Below are 26374 nucleotides of genomic sequence, written 5' to 3'. Positions count from 1 at the left end.
GGCTGCATGTGTGTGTGTGTGTGTGTGTGTGTGTGTGTGTGTGTGTGTGTGTGTGTGTGTGTGTGTGTGTGTGTGTGTGTGTGTGTGTGTGTGTGTTTGAGTATACCTGTATGTGTGTGTGTGTGTGTGTGTGTGTGTGTGTGTGTGTGTGTGTGTGTGTGTGTGTGTGTGTGTGTGTGTGTGTGTGTGTGTGTGTGTGTGTGTGTGTGTGTGTGTCTTATGGCTATTGTAGGTGTTCTGTAAATGCAAGTGTGTAGGCTACATTTAGATGATGGAGCTCATGGCACAGCTGGCATGGCACATTTTTGAGGGTCAATTCAGGTCTGTCTGGTCCTTAATCGAACAGTGGACCATTGAAAACTTTCTTTCACTTATCCGCATTGGAATTTGGTCATGTCTAGAAAGACATAGCCTGGCTATTGCGACTACAAAGCTCTGTGAATGTAGTCTGGTCAAGTTGAATTGTAAACCGAGTTCTCAGAGGGTGGGAGGAACCAGTGTCTGTCAAATGGCTCTGTATGCTACTGGTTGATGCTACAATAAATCAGATCACTCTTTTCCTCTGATTGCCAGCAGAACCAATGACAGAACTATAGTAAGTGCAGTAGGCCTTCACCTTGAACCTGCCCCATAGAGCCATTGGAAATGGTCCTTTAACAGGTCCTGATTTGGTTGAGAAGTTGAGATGGCCAAGATAGCCAGGACTGTTTGGCCAGACTGACGTGGTGGTCGTGAAATTTGTGCAACATCGCGCATTCTGGCTGACTAAGAAACGTGCACGTGACCGTTCCCATGTCTAATTGCAAACCGCACATCGTGTACACGCCACAGATCTTAGCGTTCGTGAACTGGAAAGTTGGTTCGCAATGCGAACCGTGACGACAACGTGGCCATCAGCAGGTTCATCCGGGTAACACAGTCACGTCGGAAAAAGTTCAGAGCCCAATATGGCGGTTTGCAGATAGGCATTTTTGTGCGAAACGTAACTGCTGTGGGCACCAGCACCGGCTCCGTTCTGGTCGGCCTGAAAACCTCCACAGAGAGTATGGGCAGCCCCAGCCAGGCAAAGTAAGACAATCACTACAAATTTGGAAATGGGACCAATTTCTCAAAATAACTGAAAGCAAGCAAACATATGAGCCCAGAGTAACTGCTACTGTACACACAGTAAGTGTCTGTCCCCTGTGCCAAGACTTTTACACTACCTAAATGTAGCCCTCCACCTGTGGAGTATCTGTGAATGCACAGTAGGAGCCACTTCTTTTGTCCCCTTCCATGTCTATACCCAGGGGAGCCAACAAGGGGGGGGGGGGCAAAGGGGGTCAGGTGCCCCTTTGTCCTGGGCTCAGCAAAAGCTGACAGCGGCCCTGCGCATACCATGTGGCTTCCACGAGATTTCCAGGGTGGTTAATGTGTATGGGGATTAATGGATATTGCCCAGGCGTTGCCAGGAGCAACCATGGTGCAGTCAAGAAAACATGGTACAAAAACCAGTGGCTTCTACTGTACGGTATGTATATGTGTGTGTGTGTGTGTGTGTGTGTGTGTTGTTTGGAACTGTAGGAAGTGTTGTATTGTGTGCTTGCAGGTTGTTTTGGTGGTTGGTTGTCTCTAGGTGGCGCTGGTCTCTGGCTGAGTGGTGGTAGTGTTGGTGTTGTCGGTGGTGGTGTTGGTGTCGGGTCTCTCCCTCTCCCTCTCCCTCTCCCTCTCCCTCTCCCTCTCCCTCTCCCTCTCCCTCTCCCTCTCCTGCAGGTTCTTCTGGTTGCGGCTGGCCTCCATCAGGCTCTGCAGACGCCGCTGCTGCTGCTCCTCCAGCCCACGCCACAGCTCCAGGCGCTCACGCTCACGCTTCAGCTCCCTGGGACACGGAGAGACGGAGAGAGAGAGAGAGAGAGAGAGAGAGAGAGAGAGAGAGAGAGAGAGAGAGAGAGAGAGAGAGAGAGAGAAAGAGAGAGAGGAGAAATGTAAGAGATATATGAAATTTGTGTGTGTGGGGGGGGCATACATGAAAGATAATGCTTGTTAACATTTTGTCTCGACACACTCCAAATATCATTCCAAACTCAGCATCACCAGACAGCTTACAACACAGCACAAGCCTTTGGGATGATATTTGGAGCATGTGAAAGGGTCGTATAAAGAAGGGGTAGGAGTACCTTTACAGATGTAATTACAACACTAATGGTATGACAGTAGCCTACAAAGCCTAACCCATGTTATGTCAAACCACTGGCTTTGAAGAGTATAGTACTTCTACTTCTAGTTTATACAACTCTGTGAGTAACATCCTCCAACGTGTCTCCTCCAGCGACAACGCATGTAACATGTGTCAAGCATCAAAAATTGAGAGGGTGCAATTTGCCACACAGAGACATGGGACGGCTGCCAAGCGTAGCGATGCGTAGGCTTGTGGACATGTGCGTATGCATTAGGATACCTCAACTATGTAAGCCCGGTTCAAACAATATGTAAACAAACCCTTGCCCACATTAGCTGGCATAGACCTCAGAAAGAGCTGAACAAAAAAACAGAGCTGAGCACCCTACTTCGGGTAGGGTGAGCAGTACAAAGGCATGTTGTAATCGAATGGAATCCTCCTGTAAATAATACGGTGCATATTTTAAATGAATCACTGAAAAATCATCTCACCGACAGGAATAGAAAGTGAGAGACAAAAGGATCAAACTGAGCAACCAATAGAGCACAGGAGAATGTTGCGTGATAAGAACAAGCTAGTGAAGCGATGCAACCTAGTTGGACAGTGTTGATAGCAGAAAAAAAACATTTTGAAGATGTACAGACTCAGCTGGCAAGGCCACACTGGATCATCAAGCAGGGTTGGACTGGGGGAGAAATAAGGCCCAGGCACTTTTGGCTTAAAGCGGCGCAGAACTGACTCACCGATGAGTCAGTGAGTCAGTCAAAAATGTTTTTTTTACATTTCTGAAAATAGGGGCCCGCGAGGGTGCGGGGCCCACTGGGAAATATCCGCTATGCCGGATGGCCAGTCCAGCCCTATCATCAAGAGCCACACATTGCCCAAACACACTGGACGGGACATGCTGTGCTTTGAAGGAGAACAAACTAGAGGGACAGGGCTGCACTTTGTAAAAGCGCCCATTATGAGAATACACGAGTCAACATTTTGTTTTCTTTTGGATTCCAAAACCTCCACACACACACTCAGCCTCTGTTCACGATCAGATCACAATTGACCTATTTTTGTTCAAGCGTACGATGGGGGCAACTAAGAAACGTGCCACACACGTACAAACTCTTGGCACCAACACAATGACCACACACACCACACAGGCATGCACACTCACACACACAGAAGAATACCCACTTCTGTTTCTCCACTTTGTAGGTGGCAGTGAGGTCATCGAAAAGTTTGCTGTTCATCTCCATGAAGGTCTTGAGAACGTTGTAGATGAGGGAGACGATCGTCCTGGTGAGAGAAATGCTAGCTTATTAGAGTTAAGGCAAACTAGATAGACCCATACTCTTCAACGCAGCAGTACAACGGTGAGGATCGAGTGGAGTGTTCATGCATGCCAGTGGTGTAGTCTACGTAGAATGCGGGTATACGGAGTATACCCATTTCTAAATTTCAGGGATTTCAGTATACCCACTTAAAATTGATTGATCCATTGTTTTGAATAGCAGAAATATATACAGTATATCCACTTCAAAAAATGCTCAAATATACAGTATACCCACCATAAAAAAGTAGACTACACCACTGATGCATGCTTCATAAGAAAACTGCTAGGCCTAGTCTAGTCAAATGTTGGAGCTGGCAATACTGATTAACTTGCACTGCAGCCCCATAATGCACGCCGCTCCACCTGTGGGACGCTGTAATAGTCTTTGAAAAGTTAGCAACCACAGTACTACACTACTCTGATATTACACAGGGCCTTTAGTAATACACTACGACTTGATCATTGCCATTCTGGTAACAGCAAATGTAGAAGGCCATGTCTTAACAGGTTAAGCTTCAATGTATTAGTCCAATAGTGTTACTATGTTTAGTGCACCTACATTCCACTTTCTTTAAAATGTCATACGGTGTGACCTTCCATGTATGCTCCCTAATTGGTTTAAATCATCTATTGCTATTAACTGTATATATTTAAAACAAGCTGACTTTTAACTGTCAGCCTTGATGTTGCCATAGTGCACTTGCGTATCCTCCCTTGTCATCCCTTTTCATTTCGTTTCATTTCGAGACGATTCGAGCCAACACAGCCCCTTCTCTATCGGATTTTAATCTGGGGTGTACTCACTTTTGTGAGTACATGTTCAAACATTAATGGCTGTATTTTGTTTTTTTCTGAGTAAGCAAGAAATTTAAGCGGTTAAATATGTTGTTAAAAGGTCACTAATCATTGTGTCAAAGTTACATTTCTGTAATGCTTTCCTATGAAAAGATATACTCAAAAATCTGCAAAACTGTGAGGGGTGTATTCATTTTCGTGATATACTGTATGAGCTAGACATCTATATTGCTTCTGACGGTGACCTTTCTCAAAGGCGTTTTTTTCTTTAAGTAGCCCACCTACGTACCTCCACCACTTCTAATTAGACCACCTACTTGACTGATCAGTTGTGCTACTTCAGAGATGGAGCTCTCTGGTAAACTGGGACAGCACCCCTGGAGCAGCGAGGGGTGAGGTGTCTTGCTCAAAGCCAGGGCACTTCAGAGTTTAGGACAGTGGCTCTCAATCATTTTTGAACAAACGCCCCCATGACCTCATCATAAGCCTCAAAACGCTCCCTTGACCTAATCATAACTCTGCCAGCGCCCCCTTAGTATTGAAAAATAAAATAGACTAGTGTCCCCCCCCCAATGGGAAATAAGCCCCACCCCCCAATCAGCTGTATCCTTCTCAACGCCCTCCTAGGGCTTCCCAACAACCCCGGGGGGACTGTAGCGCCCCTGTTGAGAATCACTAGTTGAGGACATTTAGGACAGATTATTCGCTCCACCACCCGTATTTTCCGGTTACGTACAAGAACACTACTACAGGACGCTGCCAAGACCAACCCCTTAGTCAGAGATTCTTTAAGTATATAGAGATATGCCAATGTAATAGGTTGCTATGGGCACCTAACATGACCAGGTTCCGGTCTGCCTAAAGGAGCGTGTCATAATACTCCTAGCATTGAATAGAACAGTCCTTAGGTCTGCCTAAAGGGGGATCCCCCCCCCCCCCCCCCCTTGCAATAATAGAACCCGGAAACAATGGGCCAATGGAACCTCTCTCTCTCCACTCTCTCTGCCTTAGTGGTTAAATCACACAGCTTCCACCCTATGTGTGGTATGACACAGCATTACATCTACATTACGCACAGCTGACACTTTCATCTCACGCAACTAACAGTTATTATAGCAGGGTATGGATTACAGTATTCGTTTGCAATGTGAGGTCAGCTGCCTTGATCAAGGGAACGTCAACCATTACGTAGTGCTTAGGGTGGGATTCAAAGCTGCAACCCTCTTGAATGAACCCCAAACCATCTCCCTAAACAGGTGAGGTAGAGAAAGGGCTCCTTACTGGTTCCAGTGCTCTTTGGATACTCTGTAGAGAGTGGAGAAGACCAGAGGCAGGATGACCTGGCAGTTCTCCTCGATCAGGCTGAGGATGTACTCGTTATTCCAGAAGTACAGGGCCCTCTCAGCCACCTGAAGACACACATCACACACATCAGTTAACTCAATTCGAGGCTTAACTCAACTGGAGGCTTTCTCGCTCGCAGAAGGGGCAACTAACTTTCTTACATTTGACTGACTGTAATGTTTTACAGTGCATAGAGTAGATACAGTAGCTGGTCTCTTGTCTGTGAAAAGGATATATAGAGTAAGTGTGTGCATGCGTGCGCACATTTGTGTTTGTGAAAGGTCAAGTATGTGAAAGGTCAAGGGTTTGGGTACAGTTCCATTTTTTTTTTTGAGTTGAGCATGCATATTCTCACCAGCCAATGGGAGTCCCCCATAAAGATAGGAATGTGTATGTGCATGGGTGCGCGTGCTTGCATGCATGTACAGTATGTGTGGTTGCTTGCACATACTTGGAAGTGTGGACTGGAGATGCAGGCAGCGATCTGCTTGAAAAGTGGCTCCTGGATGCGAATAAACTGAGACGGCTCGATCACGTCCAGGATCTCCTCAATCTCTCCCAAGAACATCACCTGGGTGGACACAGGAACACCTAGTGTTAGAACGTTCTCTCGACTTCCTGCACAAGATGCAATGCATCAACGATGCGCAACAGTATTAGATTCAATTCCATTTTATTTTATTGTAGTCTGGTTTCACAGAGAGCCATGGCCCCTGAACACACATGGTCACACGTGGCCCATAGCCCATAAAACATTTTAGAGTAGGTCTTAATAGTATTTCTCAATGCCAAAAAAGAAGCATTTCATCACTTCTCACCTCTTTCTGGGTGCATGTTTTTGGCCAATATCTGAGCAGTCCTCGAATGATCTGTTGACAATTCAAACAAGTGGGTAAAATAACACAGAACACTTTTTCAAACAAGTATATGCAGTACAAGACTGAACAATGCACAACCAGTATGGGAACTGACGTCAGCACAACATCAATTTATTTCATGCCCATTCTCTACCTTTTTTAATACCATCTAATATGTCACATCGCTGTTTCTCTAAGGTTTTCACTATTTGTGAAGTTCATGACAGTAGCACTCGTACAGGTATGTTTGTTTCCTGTCCTTGTTTCTCACGAAAGTTGAATGTCCACACTCTTGCTTCCATTTTGCTCATCTGAACGGACTCCCCTTTCAATACAATACAATACAATGGCGGGAACACCCTATTCTAACACCCCCTACCCACCCCCGTGGGTTCCAAAACTCTTGTCCACTCACTGGATGTGGTCTGCATCACTCTTTACCCCTACAGTCCTCATCATCTGTGGTCACTACAGTATGCCCACTGCCCAATATACAGAGAGTCAACTTACGGATTCTGTCACGGTGGCGTCCTTCTCCATGAACTGCACCACACAGTACGCCAGCTGGAGGACACAAGCAGAGAGACAAATTTCCACTCCTTCGAGCACTCAAAGCACTTTACATGGCATGCCTCACATTCACCCATTCACACACCGGTGGCAGTGGCTGCCACACAGGGTACCATCCTGCCACCGGCAGCAATTTGGGGTTAAGTGTCTTGCTCCAAGACACATTGATGTGGACAGGCAGAGTGGGGCTCGAACCTGCAACCTTCTGGTTGCCCACCAGGCTCCTCTGCCACCTGTGCCACCACCAGCCGAGAGCCACGTCAGCCCTCAGATAGCGCGAGCACAGCATTTTAGAATGATCAACTTAATGCCATAGACATTGACATTAACTCATCTTGTATAACTGACATGAAAACCTGTGTGCATAAGTACCAGTGTGCAGTGCGTTTCTGTTTGTGTGTGTGTGTGCGTGTGTGCGTGCGTGCGTGCGTTCATGCATGCATGCGTGCGTGCGTGTGTGTGAGAGAGAGTGAGAGTATACAATTAATTGTTTTGTGTTTGTGTTTGTGTTTGTGTTTGTGTTTGTGTTTGTGTTTGTGTTTGTGTTTGTGTTTGTATTTGTGTTTGTGTTTGTGTTTGTGTGTGTCTTTGTGTGTTGCTGCTGCAGAACACAGGGATTCTAATCTAGTGAGTGTCTGGCCTAATTGGATAGGCACTCTGTAATTTGGACTTCAAAGGTCTGCCGAGTGCCAGGTAGGCTCCTGTGATAAAGTTCCCAGCAGCAGTAGCAGCAGCAGCAGCTTGGTAGGTGGGTAGGGGAGGTCATAGACATATATATATTATATAATGTATATATACATGTCTTTCCATGGGGGAGGTATGCATGGAAGTCAATTTTCCAGCTGAAGAAATTGTGAGGGTGGACCCAAATGGTAAAGACGCTGCGCCTTGCATATAGTGTTTATTTATCATTGCACAAGGAACACATCGAAATGCATCTGTAATAATAAAAACCTCTATGAAAAACCAAGACATGTATATGAGCCATATCAGCCATTGATCAGCGCATGGCCATGAGGGCCTATTGGCATCTCTCTCTCTCTCTCTCTCTCTCTCTCTCTCTCTCTCTCTCTCTCTCTCTCTCTCTCTCTCTCTCTCTCTCTCTCTCTCTCTCTCTCTCTCTCTCTCTATTGACAAACTCTCCATTGATTCTCGCTCACAAAAAAGCCCTCATGCTTCCTCACATTTGGTGCAGGGCACTAAGCAAAAGTAACACACAAAAAAGCTGTAAATTACCAGTCACGTTACAAAACAAAAAGCTCACTGAAGGCGTACTGGTTTACACGATGTCTAACATATCTGATAACATTCCATAAGACAAATCTGAGAGATTTCAGCAAAAAATATAAAAAATATGAATTTAATTATGAGCAATGAAGTTTGAATCTGCCAAATTGTGGAACATTTTGAGAAGAATTGGGAAAAAGTTGGCATATGGACTTAACATATAACAGAAAAGGGGAGGAAAGTTGGTGCCTGTATGTGTTCTGGTGTAATAAAGTGTTATTTCAGTGGGGACCCAGGTAAGATACATGATGACTGAGTAAACACATAGACCAAGCCAACTTTGTTTTGTCTTCTCGCTCTTACACTCCTTCTCTTACTCATTGTTACTCACGCTCTCTCTGTCTCTCTTTCCCTCTCTTTCTCGCGATCTTTCTCTCTTACTCACTCTCTCGCTCTGTCATTCATCTTCACTCCTTCATTCTTGCCTCTTGGTGTGGATTACCAGTCTTCCCAGTAGGAGCATTCCCGGGAGTGGCGACACAATGCTCCTTAAGTTCCTGATCCCTTCTGGGATTAGGCGTTAAGGATCGGAAAAGGGGATGATTTTTCCAGCAGGCGGTTGCGAAGTTTATAGACGATGCTGTGCAAATGGAGAGATACGTGTGTGTGTGTGTGTGTGTGTGTGTGTGTGTGTGTGTGTGTGTGTGTGTGTGTGTGTGTGTGTGTGTGTGTGTGTGTGTGTGTGTGTGTGTGTGTGTGTGTGTGTATGTAGGTGTGTACTCTGCGTTTCCACGGTTGCCCCCTCTTTTCTTCCCCGACTGGTTGCTGTGGTGAGCTGGGGCTGCAGCCACGGCACATATGTGTGTTTACTTCGGAAGGACTGATGTCACTGGAGCTCTGTCCCTTGAGGGGGGAGACTCAACCATTATGAACTCTCTCTCTCTCTCTCTCTCTCTCTCTCTCTCTCTCTCTCTCTCTCTCTCTCTCTCTCTCTCTCTCTCTCTCTCTCTCTCTCCCCAAAGGAGGAAATGGCAGCAGCCAGGAGGTGGGTGGACGGAGAGATGGAGAGAGAGAGGGGGGTTCAGCGCTGTAGGTTAAGTAAAGTGATTAAACGTATTGGCGTAGTGTGTGGGGTGGAAGTCATTGCAGTGAGATCAGCCTCCAGGTCTCTGGGTAAATAATAGGCAGGTTTTAATTGGGGCTGGTGGTGGGGTTAGGCAGGACAGGCACACTGCAGGGGCTTGGGGTACAGAGAGGAGAGGGCAGGAGAGGAGGGCCACAATGATATTTGTCTTCTCTCTCTCTCTTTCTCTTTCTCTTTCTCTCTCTCTCTCTCTCTCTCTCTCTCTCTCTCTCTCTCTCTCTCTCTCTCTCTCTCTCTCTCTCTCTCTCTCTCGGCGACTGAATCAAACCACAGATGTCACCCGGGAGACCAGGAGTCTAAGGTGATTAAGCTTTAACGGCGCAAAGTAAAGCCGCACGACTTAAGGGATATTTGACCCCGCAGACTGATGTGCAAACAAAACCCATTGTTACCATGTTAGCGCACTTCTAGGGTTTAAGCGGAGTTCACTACGTTGGCACCGGAGGGGGTGAGTGGAGAGTCTGGAGCCACAGAACAGATGAAGAGTTTTGTTGCAAAACTACATATCCACCATCTTTTGCGTTTTATTCATTATATATATATTTAATTTCAAATGACTGTTCAGAAGTCCTATTGTCTATGTGTGAATTCTTGCCATTCAAATATTTTGAGAACATACTTTTTAAACCTATATAAAAAGTGTTTTGCAATACAATGCAATGGAATGGTCAATACAAAAATGTCAATTTCCCAAAATGGTCCAAAATGGATATATGTAATTTTGCAACAACGTTCTTCAGATGCAGTGTAGCATTAAAAACGAGAAACTTACGATAAGTGTGATGAAAAAAGCACTACGACTGCGTCAAGAACAAAACTGGTAAAGCCATAAGAATGAGCTATCTTGATGTATGGTTAGCATGTTACTGTGCTTATGGGTTTAAGCAGAGTTCACTACGCTGGCACAGAGGGGGCAGACGCAGAACAGATGCTGTAAACTGAAAAGGAGAAACGTTACTATACTAAGCGGAATAAGTGTGGCAAAAAAAAAGAATCATGACTGCACCAATAAAACCAAGAGTGGTAAAGCCATAATCTTGATCCATTCTGAGCTATATAACACGTTACCGCACTTCTAGGTTTAAGCAGAGTTCACGCCATTGGCACAGAGTGAGTGACACAGAACAGATGGGGTATAATGTCAAACTTACAATACTTAAGTGGCACAAAAAAAGCACCATGACAGACTGCACCAAGACTGGTAAAGACATAATAAGGAACCATTTCGATGTAGGAAATATTCCTGAAACAACCAATTCAACATTGGTGTAAACAAATACAACGCACTGAGCTGTATCTGCAGTGAGCTGCTGACACATCTGGGTTCCTGACCCACTACACACTGTTAAAAATTGCAGGTAGTTAAAAGTAAAAATATAGGTTTCCCTGCTGCCTTCAGTTTGTAAGTTATCTCAACTTGAGAAAGCCTCAAATTCAGTTAACTTACAAACTAAAGGCAGCAGGGCAACGTATGTTTTTACTTTTCACTGGGTTGCAATCGTTCACACTGTAGGAGAGATGCATGGAGGGATGTAAAGGAAAATGGGCCAACGCATACAGATCACTTTCACTGGGGAAAGCAGAGTGGCTGGGCCAAGTCTAATACCAGTGAGCGTCCCGTCCCGTCCCTGTCTGGATGCTCTGCATAATATATGAGAGAGGAGACTGGAATAGACTGCAGGAATGCAGGCCACATTAACACTCTGAAAGTCAGTTAGATACGTACGTGATCGTGGCCATGCATTAAGTTGTGGCCTAATGATTAGGGAGTTGGTGTTATTGGAAGGTTGATTGCTTGAACCCCATATGTCTACAGCTGAGATGCCCGTGAGTAAGGCACCTATAGTCTCACATTGCTTCAGGGACTGTAGCCAATACCCTGTACCTAAATAACTTCCTAACCTACCGGTAAGTCACTTTGGATTAAAGTGTCTGCTAAGTGCAATGTATTGTAATGATACTAGAGATGTAAACAGGTCTATATATTTGCCAAGAAAACACAAACCTCACATGTATTCCCTATGGGTCCGACCTTAATGTACAAGTCCTGCAGGAACGCAGCATTCAGGGATTTTAGCGCCCTCCACTGATTGTGAGTGTGAATAGCTGTGTCTGTGTGCATGGATGCATGAATTTGAGCTATTGTGTCTATTGCAGTGTGTGTGTGTGTGTGTGTGTGTGTGTGTGTGTGTGTGTGTGTGTGTGTGTGTGTGTGTGTGTGTGTGTGTGTGTGTGTGTGTGTGTGTGTGTGTGTGTGTGTGAATGTGCATGGATGGCCCATGATGGCACCACGCATGGCATATAACTCTACTGCCACCCAGTGTTAGTGCAGTGTTAGTGGTATGCTGCAGAGTTGTTGCTGAGACACAATACATTTGTGTGTGTGTGTGTGTGTGTGTGTGTGTGTGTGTGTGTGTGTGTGTGTGTGTGTGTGTGTGTGTGTGTGTGTGTGTGTGTGTGTGTGTGTGTGTGTGTGTGCGTGCGTGTTTTTGTGTGTGTGTGTGTGTGTGTGTGTGTGTGTGTGTGTGTGTGTGTGTGTGTGTGTGTGTGTGTGTGTGTGTGTGTGTGTGTGTGTGTGTTTGGCTGCCTACCATGTCTACTTCATACATACACTGATTTGACTTCAAAAATCGAATTAGAAAATGCTGATGCGTGACATCTTTCATTGATTGTATATTGGTGTGATTACATTATCCTCTAATAGCCTGCTGTAATGTGTGCTAACCGTCCACAACTAGTCATCATCTCATCAAAATACTGTTGTCATACTGTGTGGTGCATTTGGCTGTTGGGCGGCCATTTTAAAGCCTGTGTGTGTCTCTAAACAATTCCTGCATTGGCACTGCTGGCTCTTGCCAAATGTTCTCTAAATGAGATTGAGTTGGTGGGGAGCCTGCCTTTACCTCACACCGTGTGTGTGTGTGTGTGTGTGTGTGTGTGTGTGTGTGTGTGTGTGTGTGTGTGTGTGTGTGTGTGTGTGTGTGTGTGTGTGTGTGTGTGTGTGCGCGCGCGCGTGCGTGTGCGTGCGAGTGGATGTGTGACCACACGTCTGCGAGGGTGACTGCATCTCTCTGGCACTGACCTGTGCGTGAAAGATGGAGAGAGATTTGGCCGTGTGGAGTGGGATCAGGACTCGCACCAGGAACTGCTTATGCTCCGACTTCAGAGGCAGAGCAAAGCCGTTTATGATACTGAGGAGAGGAAAGGAGAGGAGCGGAAAGGAGAGGAAATGAAAGGAAATTAGAGGAAAGGAAAGGAAAGGACAGGAAAGGAAAGGAAAGGAAAGGAAAGGAAAGGAAAGGAAAGGACAGGAAAGGAAAGGAAAGGAAAGGAAAGGAAAAAGAGGAGAGGTCAGTCAGCAAACAGGAGGGGTTAGATATTACCAGCAAAAGGATTGAACAATAAACAGAAGGAGGGGAAAGGAAGTGGGATAGAGGTGTAAACACACATGTGAGGTAGAGGGACAGAAGTTGCATTGGACATCGTACAAGGAGACTAGGTCAGAGAAAAGTGGAGGGCTAAAATATGCGTCTTTCCCTTGTATTGAGATACTGTTTTCGTATTTCAGATCGTATTTTACACATGCATTTTTAAATATTTTATTCAGCCACTATCCTTCAGAACAATGCCACAACACTAACTGACGGAGAGGTCAATAAATTGTCTTGTCCTCATCAAATCTGTACATTCCATCCTCGTTACATTTTGAATACTGATACAGATGTCTATCAGCTGGCAGCGCAGAAGAGAATTAAAAAAAACATTTTTTAAACATTACTCTGTTTTTAAGTTCTCCCTTGGTCATTTTACAGCACCATTTAAACTGAAGTGCGGAAAATGAACAGCGATTTTACGAAGCACCTGCAAGGTTTGGATGCTGTCGCCAACAAGCCATTCAATCATAATCTGCAGAAGACAGTGGCACCTGTCTGGTAGCCTAACCAAACCCAAAGGTAGACTGTTCTTTTGTGAAGAGTTTAACAAGGAGTGGAAAAATACTGTGAAATCTGTTATATTTAAATGTGAAAAACATTTTTCACAAAAAAAATGGGGGTGGCGGTGGGGGGTCGACTTGATATCAGGGCAATACGCAGTTCTCCTCGTCCTCCCAGTGAGTTTATGCCTATCACTTCAGAAGGCAGCCAAAGAGGAAGTGGTTTCATATCGTAACTACACTTTGCAGTATAAATATGAAATTCCTGTGGGCGCGTGTGACAATCTGTCTGTGCTAAGGTCATTGTAAATGCAACAGTAAATGCTTCACTGCTTGGCCCCACATCAATGCTTGCGCTCTATTTTTTCCCATTGAGATTGCTGACCGCAATGCCTTGATGTCCAATAATTATGTAATGTTAGTGTTTTATAAGCGACAGTGGGTTCCATGAAAGGACCTATATAAAAAATATTTTTCCCATTATTATTTTTTGTATTATTATTATTAATAATAATATTATTATTATATTCTCCATACAGTATTTCATCTGCCACATATCAACCTTTTGCTTCAGACGTTTTTTTTGCAGGTTTGCATGGTTTGTACAGGATATGGGAGAGTTAATTACATTCGCAAATCCTATACTTTTGAAAATGTCTAGTTCCATCCTCCATAAATCCCTTTTTCCCTTATCCCTCCCTCTTGCTATGTATAGCCATACCCTCATTTCCCCTCTCTCTCTCTCTCTCTCTCTCTCTCTCTCTCTCTCTCTCTCTCTCTCTCTCTCTCTCTCTCTCCTGTCTGTCTGTCTGTCTATCCATCCTCAGTCTTGTGAATATCAGAGAGGAGATGTGGGAGGTGCTATTAATACTCCAGCTGGCATCAACCTGGATGTGGAGCCATACCGCGTCTCTCCCCTACTGCATACTGACTCACCAAGTCATCAGCCCCCTCCTCTCTTTCTCTCTCTCTTCCTCCCTCACTCTGCTTCTTCACTTTCTTGCTCTCCTTCCTGCCCCCATCATCTATTTCCTTTCCCTCACTCACACACACACGCATACACACGCATACACACAGACACACACACAGTCGCACACACACAGACACACACACACACACACACACACACACACACACACACACACACACACACACACACACACACACACACACACACACACACACACACACACACACACACACAATTTGGTTTCATGTCTTTCCCACTGTCACTACCCCTACCTCTTCCATGTTCCATCTATCTCTCTCTCTCTTTCTCTCTTTTTTGTTTTCTTCTATTTCTCCTTCCGAAAGCTTTGCTGTGCTTACTCCTCAAAAAATAAAAAGACATCATTGTTTTCAACTTACGAAAACTATGATAAACACAATATAGGCAGGACATGACCTCAGAGAACAACTCGACAAAACAAGCAGGCCTGAGGCGATGCAGGAAGGAACAGCCCACTCAGGAAAACTGCAGGTGTTGCAGCCAGAGTCACACGCTGAGCTGAGCTGAGCTGAGCTGCGTTGCTGAGGAGGATGAGATGAGATGAGATGAGCTTCCTCTTCTCTGCATTAAGACTCTGAGTCACAGCCAGGTTGAAGTGCATTTCTCCATCATGAGGGTGTTCAACAGCAGTCATTTGCAAGGCTGAGTTTGCTTGCTATAAGCCCCAGATGGGTGGGCCCCACTTTAGCGCACGCTATGATATTATTGTTGTCAAGGGTCGACGAGAGATGCTGAGTTAAACGCTATGTTTTCATTCGACGATAATTGGATTCTCCTTGCAAGATGGCTCGACTTAATGTCACGAGCTACTGACAAGCAATATGATTTTACAACATGAGCCTCCTGCTGACAGATCCAAGGCAAGACGACACCAAAATATGATTACCACTTAAATACGGTAGCGGCGCATTAAAACTATTCAACTTCTGTTGCCGCCTAGAAGGAGATTTACAGTACAGGTAGGAGAAAGGGTTGGGCGTTTTTAAGTACAGACAGATAGAGTGTAAATGAGGAGAGTGCTGCATAAATAGCCCATGAAATGAAAGGGGGTTGTAATGCAAGTTCCGGCTGTTAACGAGTCTATTAGGGAGGAAATTAGATAGGCCACAAGGTTATTTCTGGCATTGACATTATCTCTCCACAATAGCTCACTAATAATACTTCCTCTAAACTGTTGAACAATATCAGGCATATCCTAACCAGAATGCATTTAAATGGCAAAGTGCGCAGGCACGCTGCGTAGAAAAAGCAGCACTGCTCCATCAAAAACGAGCCCACCGACTCAAAGCACCTCTTATGCACAGAGCAAAATATACCACTTACCTTCCTAAAATCTCCAACAGCTCTGCAACTCCATTGAAATGCTCAGTTTCATATATAAACCTGTTGAAGAAGAAAGACAAAAAGATCAATTAGCTGACAATCAATCAAAAGCTGACAATCAATGAAGATCCCGTTAACAGTCCCATGCACGTGGTGGTGTCGCACGTTGTCACCTCACCTGAGGAAGATGTTGTTGATCTGTTTGCGGATGTACGCTCGAAGGCCGAGCAGCTTGCCGTAGACGCGGTGCAGGATGGTCTTCAGATACTCCCTCTCCCGCGGGTCCTCGCTGTCAAATAACTCCAGCAGCTGCATGACGAACTTCTGGTCGATGTAGCGCTTGGCCATGGAGGGCTGGAAGTCCGGACTCTCCAGGAACCGTAAGAAGAACTCGTAGACCAGCTGTGGAGGCAGGTAGATAGGAGAATGAGTGTTAGGCCTCATTTACATGTATGCAAATATGCCTATGAGCAGTTTGTTTTAATCTGTATTAATTTCAGGTTTACATGATATGTGGATAAAAACCACTTCAACCACTACATCAACACAACTCGATCCACATCAACACAACTCGGTCTTTAGGCTTGGTTTAGGGCATGTGTGGCAGAGTGTGCTTGTGTGTGCTATCAGTGCTGATAAGTGCATAATAATGGGCAGTCATGGGTAAGCGGTTAGGGCGTCAAACTCACAGCCCAAAGGTTGCTAGTTCAACTACTGACCCGCCAGGTTGGTGGGGGTGTAATAAACCAGTGCTCTCCCCCATCCTCCTCCATGACTGAGGTACCCTGAGCATGGTACCGTCCTTCCGCACTGCTCCCTTTGGGTGCCATTGGGCGCTACCCCTTTGCATGGGTGAGGCATAAAATTGGATTCTGTTGTGTGCAGTGAACACTTGTGTGCTGTGGAGTGCTGTGTCACAATGACAATGGGAGTTGGAGTTTCCCAGGTGGGCTTTCACTTTCTCTTCACTTCATGTGTGTGTGTGTGTGTGTGTGTGTGTGTGTGTGTGTGTGTGTGTGTGTGTGTGTGTGTGTGTGTGTGTGTGTGTGTGTGTGTGTGTGTGTGTGTGTGTGTGTGTGTGTCTGTGTGTGTGTGTATGTGAGTGTGTGTCTGTGTGTGTACCTGCAGGTGTGGCCAGGAGGCCTCCAGTGTGGGCTCGTCCTCCTCTGGGTCGAACTCCGGGTTCTCGCTGGGTGGCAGTGTACGGAAGATATTCACTGAAATCTACACCACACCAAATGAAGATAGAAAAATACCTCATCATTCAAAAAAGTACTTTCCTTCATAGTAAAGACTAGCCTGGTAAACCAGCGCCACCCGCTGGGCGCCAACATTTTTCAGCTGCGAGTGGGTCTGGCCTCGGATCTGAGAACGTTTTGAACATTGTGCCCTGAGTCTGGCAAAAAACAATTACAACGCAGAAATTTGTTTTGAATCAAAGCGGGCGGGGTTTTGAGGTAGTGATGACGAAGCTCGCAACACCGTTGGGAAAGCACATCAACGGCAAAGATCTCCGATTGGTCAGAGCACCGGCACAGTTTGAAAAAACAACAGGTTGTTCTCATCAGCAATCGTCGGAGGCATCGTTCATCGGGGCCAGACTAAATTACTCCGGTCTCACATTTAGGCTGGTTTATCAGGCTAAGTAAAGACAGACATGCTGTGCATGCATAGCATGCAAAAAATACTGTATATGCACAAATTTCATTCATTTTTTTTAGGAATCTAATTTTTCCTCCCACTCTCTTTGACATTTGATGCACTGTGGGTGTGCTATTCTGTTGTCCTCCTATAGACTTTTCAGGTGGAGTAAGTGTTTCACAAGTGACTCGTGAGGGTCAAATCAAAAAGTCAGGGTTTACGATTCAATAAGCTGAGCGCTGCTGCAACAGCCCAAGTAATTGTTATTAATGATCTGCCTGAAAAGCATTAACCTTCATGCACACAATCATAAGCAGACACCCACATACTCAAATGTCAAAATGTCTGTTCACTTCTGAGCATCAGTACATTTCACTTTTCATTTTTTCAATGTATGGTGCTTAAATGAATGTACAGATTTGTGTAGAACTTTTAACTGTGTGTGATTTTATTGTTGGACCCCAGGAAGAATAGCTGGGTTTGCGCCCAGCTAATGGGGATCCTAATAAACTAAACTAAACTAAACATTTCCATTTTATTTGTTCTATTTTTGGATTTTATCCTATCATTGCCTTATCTACTCCGCTGCCACTTGTGCTTGAGGAGGGAGGTTTACTAAGTGTAATGTTAGTAAACCTCCCTCCTGAAGAAGCTTCATCAAGTACCAGTAGTGCTGAGCTAATTGGTCTGGTCCTTTAGCTCAGCGGTATCGTGCTGTGCCTCCCACGTCCCAACTGGAGCGTTGACTGGTAGGTGTCGGGTTCAAGACCCGTGGTGAACTATCGCAGGATCACCTCAGTAACACACCCAAACAAGAGATTATTACAATGACGGCAACGGGGCTGCCCCATTGCACGGGTGAGGCATACATGCAATTTAGTTGTGTGCAGTGTGCAGTGTTCACTTGTGTGCTGTGGAGTGCTGTGTCACAATGGCAATGGGAGTTGGAGTTTCCCAGGTGGGCTTTCACTTCACTTCCACCTTTCACTTCATCTCAGAGCTGAGAGGCTAAAGGAGCCCCCCTGTGCCCTGCCTCCCGGCCTCTTACCATCTTGATGATCTCGGGGTAGAGGGGCTCGATGAGCACTCCCCTGTTGGTGGCCAGGCTCTCCACCAGCTCGTTGAGGGCGGCGCGCTTGATCTCTTTGCCCTTCAGGTCGGCCACGCAGTCCAGGAAGTCGAAGAGCACGCAGCACTGCTGCAGCTTCTTGCAGAACAGGTCATGGAGCTCCGCCACGGGGGTGTCTGAACACACACACACACACACACACACACACACGCACGCACACACACACACACACACACACACACACACACACACACACACACACACACACATTTTAATAGTTTTATTTGGATCTCATCAGAAAGACAGCATTACAGATCCTTACACTGGAGTAAAATAATAGGCCTATGTCTGGGTCAGAATGAACACAGTTAGTTTTAGGATGCGGGTAAAGATGGCACCTCCTCCACCAGATTGCTTAACTACCAATTATTGCAGAGATTGAGCAGTGTTTATCATGGTTTTCTGAATTGTCCTTATTACAGTATTTCTCAATTGGTTTTGTACATTTCTCGAATCTCTCTCGCAATTTGCAAAACATAGTATTCATTCTCAAAACAGCTTTAACAAATGGCAAAACACAGTCGATAACCTGCAAAACCGAGTCTCTTGCTCAAAACCCTTATTTGTCTTTCAAAAACCAAGTTTTTGTGTCAATGAACATATCAGCGCCAGCAGAATGGTTAGTCATTGTGTCATAGTGTATGGACAAGCTAGTCGAATCAATGTCTCATGTTATCAATTGAATAATACACTCTTGAGGATCTTTTCTGAAGCGAAATGTTGTTTAGATTGGATGGGAAATGTTGTAAATTCAGTTTTATATTACATTGATCAGATAAGAATGAGATAGTTTCATGCATTCAGTGACAAAGCTTTTTGAGTGATATGACAAAAGCAATTGATAATGTACGAAATCACTGAGAATTGTACACAGCCATGGCATGGTGGACGAGAGCATTTGCTATATGCCGAAAACAATGAGAAACTGATTTGACCATGTGCACAGGTAACACCAGGAAGTCACAATTGAACAAAGACTTTTGAGAATCATTATTCTGTTGTGAGAAATGTACAAAACCAATTGAGAAAAACTGTAAGTCCACAGAGCTGCAGCCCACACAAAGCAACCCTATGTACAAGTCCTAGGCTGCAGACACACACACACACGCACACACACACACACACACACACACACACACACACACACACACACACACACACACACACACACACACACACACACACACACACACACACACACACACACACACACACACACACACACACACACACACACACACACGTCTGTGAAGAGGATTCTCATTCATCCAGGTCATGTTATCCAAAGAGTAGTTTTGCTGTAAGCAGCTGGGCTTTTTCCTTGAGCTTGAAGTACTACTCTACCCATTCCCTTCATCAATCAGAACTGAAGCTGTTCCTTGGATTGAGGAGTGAAACATTTTAGAGCTCAAAGAAGTCTAGTTGTTTACTGCTAAACTGCTTGGATTTATAGTTCTGTTATACATCTATTTAGGCATGTTTAGCTATGCCATCTTTTGCCATGTCCACAATTACTCGTCTAGCACATTGGGGCGCCACTGTAATGCAATTTTGTTGTGTGCAGTGTGCAGTGAACACTTGTGTGCTGTGGAGCAGGATCACCTCAGTTACACACCCAACCAAGAGATTATTACAATGACGGCAATGGGGCTGCCCCATTGCACGGGTGAGGCATAAATGCAATTTAGTTGTGTGCAGTGTTCACTTGTGTGCTGTGGAGTGCTGTGTCACAATGACAATGGGAGTTGGAGTTGCCCAGGTGGGCTTTCACTTTCACTTCACATAGGATTGCAGTATAGCCTACTGCTGTGTTGTGAAATGTACACATCCCCCTATACCAAATGAAGTCATGATGTAACACTTAACTCCTGTTTGGATGCTCACCTACAGACAATGTTTGACAACCTGGATTAATTATATAAGCAGTAAAACGAGTCATTTGAATTTTTTAATTTGACTAAAAAAAACAGTGAAACTACAGTTAAGTTGGGAGGTACTGTCAGGAGAATGCATAGAACATAGTGGATCAGGTTGCCAATTATAGTTGGTATCTGGAAGTATTGTGGAATACTCAAAGTATAATGTAAATATAATATAAACATGAACATATTTTACTTTTGCACAGCCAGCTTATCCTCGTTTGCAATTTTCATAGACTACTTGTAATGATTTCTGTTTTTGCATGAACAACACTTTTGAATAAAATGTCCTGCACAAAATCCATCAAACCATTTTTCTTCCTCAGCGAACACAGCACACTACGTGTAGATGACCTACTTTTCTTTACTGTTACAGAAAGGGGGAGTTTGGATTTATCAATATCGGGTGTTGTTAAAATATTGATTATATGTCATGTTTTAAAACAAAGACAGCAGACTGTGTGTGTGTGTGTGTGTGTGTGTGTGTGTGTGTGTGTGTGTGTGTGTGTGTGTGTGTGTGTGTGTGTGTGTGTGTGTGTGTGTGTGTGTGTGTGTGTGTGTGTGTGTGTGTGTGTGTGTTGTAATGAATGAGGACGTGGGCTTACTGCTGTGGCTTGTGAGAAAAAGACAGCAATGTCAAAATAAGAACTACACATGACAGTCTGACAGTCAGTGGTAAGTCACATGGATATGTAGCATCTTATGGGGAAACTCATGTACTCATATGACTCCATGAATGCTCGCAGATCTCTCACAGGCATGGGCAGTTCTAGATAGGGGCCAGAGTGGGCCAGGGCCACTGTAGATTTCCTCCTGGCCCCTGTTGTGGACCCTGTGCTGAACAGCCAATGACTGTGACATGATAAACATTTTTGTGTATTATATATTCATAATATTAATAGTCTGTCTTTTTTGCAATTTATGTGGCCCCCTGAGAAAATAATGGCCCCACCTCTTCCCCCCTGGTAATTTTGGTCTAGAACTGCCCCTGCTCACAGGTGTCTCTCTCTCACTCTCTGTCTGTCTCACACACACTGTGATCATACAGTGCAGCAATCACATTGTCAACAGTGCTGCCAAATGCAATGAATGTGCAAGTGACACATAACCCAGCACAAAATCCTTCTCAAAGCTGTCCCCAAAAATGCAAACTTATTGAGTTTTCCTTTTTGTTCTCCACATCAACAACGCTTGAAGAAGTTGCATGATTGAGATGGTGCTCTAATCTACATTCTGAGTCATTTCTCTAACAAAAAATGTTTTTTTCAGAATAAATAAATAAAATAAAGGTGAAATATAATTTGTGTTGGCAAGAACAGAAAATGAATAATATTGTAAGAAGCAATAATGTTCTCTGGGAGGTGAGAGGCGGTTCGCTCATGTTGAGTCTCACTTCCTCTGTCTAGGACAAGACAGGCTAAAATCAAATCTATTTTAGTGGCCAGCTATTACAGGGAGAAGTGGTATACCACAAATACGGGAACACATCAAACAACATGTGCCTTCATGTATGTGTGTGTGTGTGTGTGTGTGTGTGTGTGTGTGTGTGTGTGTGTGTGTGTGTGTGTGTGTGTGTGTGTGTGTGTGTGTGTGTGTGTGTGTGTGTGTGTGTGTGTGTGTCTAAGGAGGAGGTGAGGGGGCATTACAGAAAAACAGTGAAAGGAAGAAAAAAGGCCAAGACAGCAAGAAGGGCAGGAGAGCATGCTGTATCTGCTGGGTCAAGGACGGCAAAAGCAAATGTTCTACCTCCTGACACTTAACCTTTTTACAACGCCCAAAGCGGATCCACATTTTTACCTCTCCACTGTCAGCGGCAACACGCACACACACATGCACACGCACACACACACTAACATGGAGGAAGAGAAAGAGAGAGGGAGAGGAAGAGAGGGAGGGAGGAGGTAAGGATGACGGGTGGCAGCAGAGCGAGCAGGTTAAAGCATGACGTCATCCCCTGTGTTGCACTCTCCACCCTCTCGCTCTATATCTCTCCTCCTCTCGCTCTGTGTCTTACCCCCGTTTCTCCCCGCCTCTCTCTCTCTCTCTCTCTCTCTCTCTCTGTGCGTCTGTCCTCCTCTCAGTCTTCCCTTCCCAATCTTTTTCTTTGCACTGTTCTTAACAGAGATTCTCTGAAATAAGATGAGAGAGATGAGCCGGAGCAGCACAACTCGTTAAATAACTATTATCCGGTTTGGGTGTTGTCTATTTTTGGCTACACCCAACAGCCACAGCCGGCGTCACCCTCCCGCTCTTCCTTCATGTTTTTATAGAGCGGTGCAAAACAACACAGCACGAGCCATGATTCACCAGCTGAGATGTGCGTTGTCCATCACTCACTAACTCTTTACTTTTTGCCATGAATTATAACATAGGCCTATATTATAACATACAATCTCTCTCACTGTCATTAATGTATGAAATATGTTGTGTTTATACATGTTATACATTTGTTATTTATATTTGTATGATTATACAATATAAAGAATAAAACAAAATTGCCAACCATTTACCATTTCTGTTAATATTTGAGTGCTGCAAGTATATCTGCACTGGAGTAGTAATCTGACAAGTATAGTCATAACTATGACCATAAGAGGAAAGCACTAGCATTTTGTAGCAGACTCCAATGGCATACCCAGGGGCCAACATACCAGTCTGTCTGTTCTACCACTATCAGGGCTGTCTTTTCTTGCCTTTCCTTCCATCGAAGATCATAGTTATGGGAATTTGTACATGATGCGGTTAAGTTTATTTTTGAATGTGTGTTAATGCCACAGTCACTATCCCCTGTATATCACCAGTGTCCTGCTCTTTTTTAGTGCTCAAGATGCGTTGAGGCAGGCAGGCAGGATGGAGATGTTGTGGCTGCTGAAACCCTACACCAATTAATGCCTGCACATACTGTACACATACTTAACAATACATGCCCACAGCACACACAGTGACTCATGTGAACAATCCAATGCCTTCCATCCAATAACATGATACATGAAGGAACTGATGAGTTGGTCTGATATAGTTTTCACATCATCCTAATGTCCTATGTGGTTCTCATGCATGGGGGCAGCCATGGACATTATGATTAGCTTTTGTCTTGGGCTCAGAGCCTTTTAGGTTTGAATCCCATCCATAGGGAGAATGTGCATTGTCTCCATACCCACCTCCAACCAAGGCTGATAAACCCTTGAGCATGGCATTTAACCCCACATTGCTCCATGGACTGTAATCAATACCCTGTACCTAAATTATATAAAAGCAGTAAGTTGCTTTGGTCACACAGTCCGAATCCCATGCCTGCACCAGTGCACTTAACCTCAAGAGGTGATTCTGTACCTGGGCAAAATTAGCTAATTGGGTGAATATCGAGAGCACAGTTGTCTCACTGGTTTATGAAGCCAGAGTGCTATATAGAGAATATCTTGCAAACATCACAAGTAAGGGACATTAGTAATTCCTAGTGTGCTAGAAACACGAATTTATCCTAGCGATATTAATTAATATTTTTCTATCTTGGGGACAATTTTGATTACTCATCATCCTTTTGAAGCTCAGTAGCTTCTCCCAACCAATCATATCAGTCTATCTTTGTAGAAAACTACTGTGTGGACTTGCACCAATGATGACGGGCCTGTGGTGAATTGGTGTAGTGCAAATGGTAAACAAGTTCCTCTCCTCACTTGATCATAGTGCTGTGCCCTTGTGTGGAGGCATTTTGAAAGATGGCCATGGAAGTAGCCCCACAAACTATGCCTGGCCTATCCATCATCATCACCACATCACGCCGTTTGATAGCATTCTGTCGTCTTGTCTTGTCAGCCAGCATTTTTGTCAGAACCTATTGGAGTTTTTGCAAGTGTAATATTTGTAATGGCAGTACAAATATTTGCTGGGGGGGGGGGGTGTCATATTTTTAATGTCATGTCTGGCTTGCCAGGCGAGAGTTTGACAGCATTCCTGTGGAAAGCAAGCCTTTGGGAGATCATAAGGAAATCCTGAACTTCTATCTCAGGTCCCAAACATGATGACATGTTTAGTTGGGATTCTTTTCAGTTTTTACACTTTAAGTATGCAAAAACTTGGTGTTCATAGTTTTGTTTTTGACATCACCATAAAATGCGGTCATTTTCCAATTGTAACTGAATGCTGACTTGGATGAACTTCAGCACTGCAAGTGGACAGCGAACATCTTTTTTTTTTTGCTGCCAACCCAAGTTTCACTTTAAAGCCAGGTCAGCATGGACATATGAAAACAGCACAGGGGCTAAAAGGTGAGGCAGATATTGGCTGACGTGTGACTATGGGGATAAATGTCCTGAAAGACATTTCTATCAATATCATCTGAAACTCATACACAAACAGGGAACTTTTTGGGCAAGTTAAATCCTTGAGTGAACACTTATTTCTTAGCCCAATGTGTGAACACAAAACAGGGGTCAATGGTGAGAGAGCCAAGGGCCACAACTTACTGATCAAGTCAAGTTAAGTCGGTTTTATTGTCAATGTGTTTACCAGTAATGATGCTCCACATTCTTGTATGTAATTTCATACATTTTGAATCACAAATTGATGATTCAAATTAGACGCACCAATTGGCCGAGGCACACCTTTTTTAAGTTTGGGTAGTCCGTTGGTGTGATTTCATTTCACTAATTATCATTAGCCCATGTGTAAGCCTCTCTGCAATGTTTACCTGATTAGCTGCGTCTGGAAATGGCTGGATCAAACATTTGGCAGGTTTTTTTATGAGGTTACTTCGGTAATTGACACATCTGTTTTAATAGGACTGCTGACTGAGAAGCTTATGCTGAAGGGCCAAAAATATGGCCAAGTATAATCAATGTCTTTCATTTTCTGGAATTTATAGGATTAGCCTATAGCGTCACACCACATTCACCACACCAGTCCTATTTATAGAAACCTTCTCGGAGTTCACACACACACGCACACGCACACGGGCGCGCGCGCGCACACACACACACGCGCGCACACACACACACACACACACACGCGCGCGCACACACACACACACACACACACACACACACACACACACACACGCGCACACACACACACAGCCTCTAATGGCCTCTACAGACAAAATAATATAGGCCCACCATACCATACACGTGCCTCTTTGGAAAGCATACAGCCAATATCACTGGCTGAACTTCATTGGATGTATTTGCCATCTCCCATGCAATAGGAGCCAGTCTTGTTACTATTTACTCGAGAAAGGATTTGGTTACATGATGGAACTCTTGGTCCTGCACTATCAGAGAGGGCTTGGGCTTCTAACAACGTTTTGCAAATACATAATACAATGGCACATGGAAACCCCATGCGTAAAGGGACACGTTGGTGTGCATCCTCCTCCGAGCTAACTCACCTTTCAGTAAAGGCAGCGCTGTAAGCTCCACTTGTGAACTCTGGTAACGGAATTGAGACGAGCTGTGTGAGCGTCGTTGCCGGGCACGACGCATTGAGCGACGGGGAAAGCCATCCACCTTCTCCGCGCTAGGCACCGAGAAGCCGGTGGTAGGTGAAGAGGGGCTAGGGGGTAGCTTGGTGGGAGTCTCCATCACTGCAGCAGTGGTGATGCTTTCGGGGGATACAAACGTGGAAGCCCTTCTCTAGGCTTGACAAAATAGCCTACAAATATATATTTTTAAATCCTGTTTGCTATGACAATGACGATTGGAGATCAGATAGGAAAACAAGTTCACTGATGGTGATGTGTTTCAGGCCGGTATAGGACAAGTGTAGGCTTTGGTGCTCCACTGTATGCCCAGTGACTTTCAGGAAACCAGCTTTTGTGGACTCGAAGTAAAAAATAAAAAAAATAAAAAGATTAATGTCAGACACAAAGGAGCGAATTATAGCCTATAGATTTATATGCCAATGTTGAGACATGGGGTGCAAGTCTTTCGCTACTATAGTGAATGCTTTGCCGTATTTGCGTCATTAGAAAGTCATCGGCCTAAATTTGGTCTTTATTTA

The 26374-nt window shown here is 44.6% G+C and overlaps 1 protein-coding gene across 1 annotated transcript; it reads right to left on the bottom strand.

Annotated features, from left to right (window-relative positions):
- Window positions 1-1731: 1731 nt before the first annotated feature.
- Window positions 1732-25956, bottom strand: ppp2r5b (protein phosphatase 2, regulatory subunit B', beta; the record flags this gene model as incomplete). The annotated part of the gene is made up of 12 exons (XM_063187628.1): window positions 25764-25956; window positions 18378-18574; window positions 16811-16912; window positions 15867-16090; window positions 15689-15748; window positions 12505-12613; window positions 6992-7045; window positions 6443-6493; window positions 6076-6195; window positions 5562-5689; window positions 3347-3448; window positions 1732-1858 (listed from the first exon to the last, which is right to left on the bottom strand). Coding segments are annotated over exons 1-12 (1467 nt in total), but the record flags the coding sequence as incomplete, so codon positions are not given.
- Between the last annotated feature and the right edge of the window lie 418 nt (window positions 25957-26374).

This window comes from Engraulis encrasicolus, chromosome 21 (assembly GCF_034702125.1).
Source record: "Engraulis encrasicolus isolate BLACKSEA-1 chromosome 21, IST_EnEncr_1.0, whole genome shotgun sequence".
NCBI classification, from domain to species: domain Eukaryota; kingdom Metazoa; phylum Chordata; class Actinopteri; order Clupeiformes; family Engraulidae; genus Engraulis; species Engraulis encrasicolus.
The sequence above is the reverse complement of the archived record's forward strand: the minus strand, read 5'-3'. Positions and strand labels throughout refer to the sequence as shown.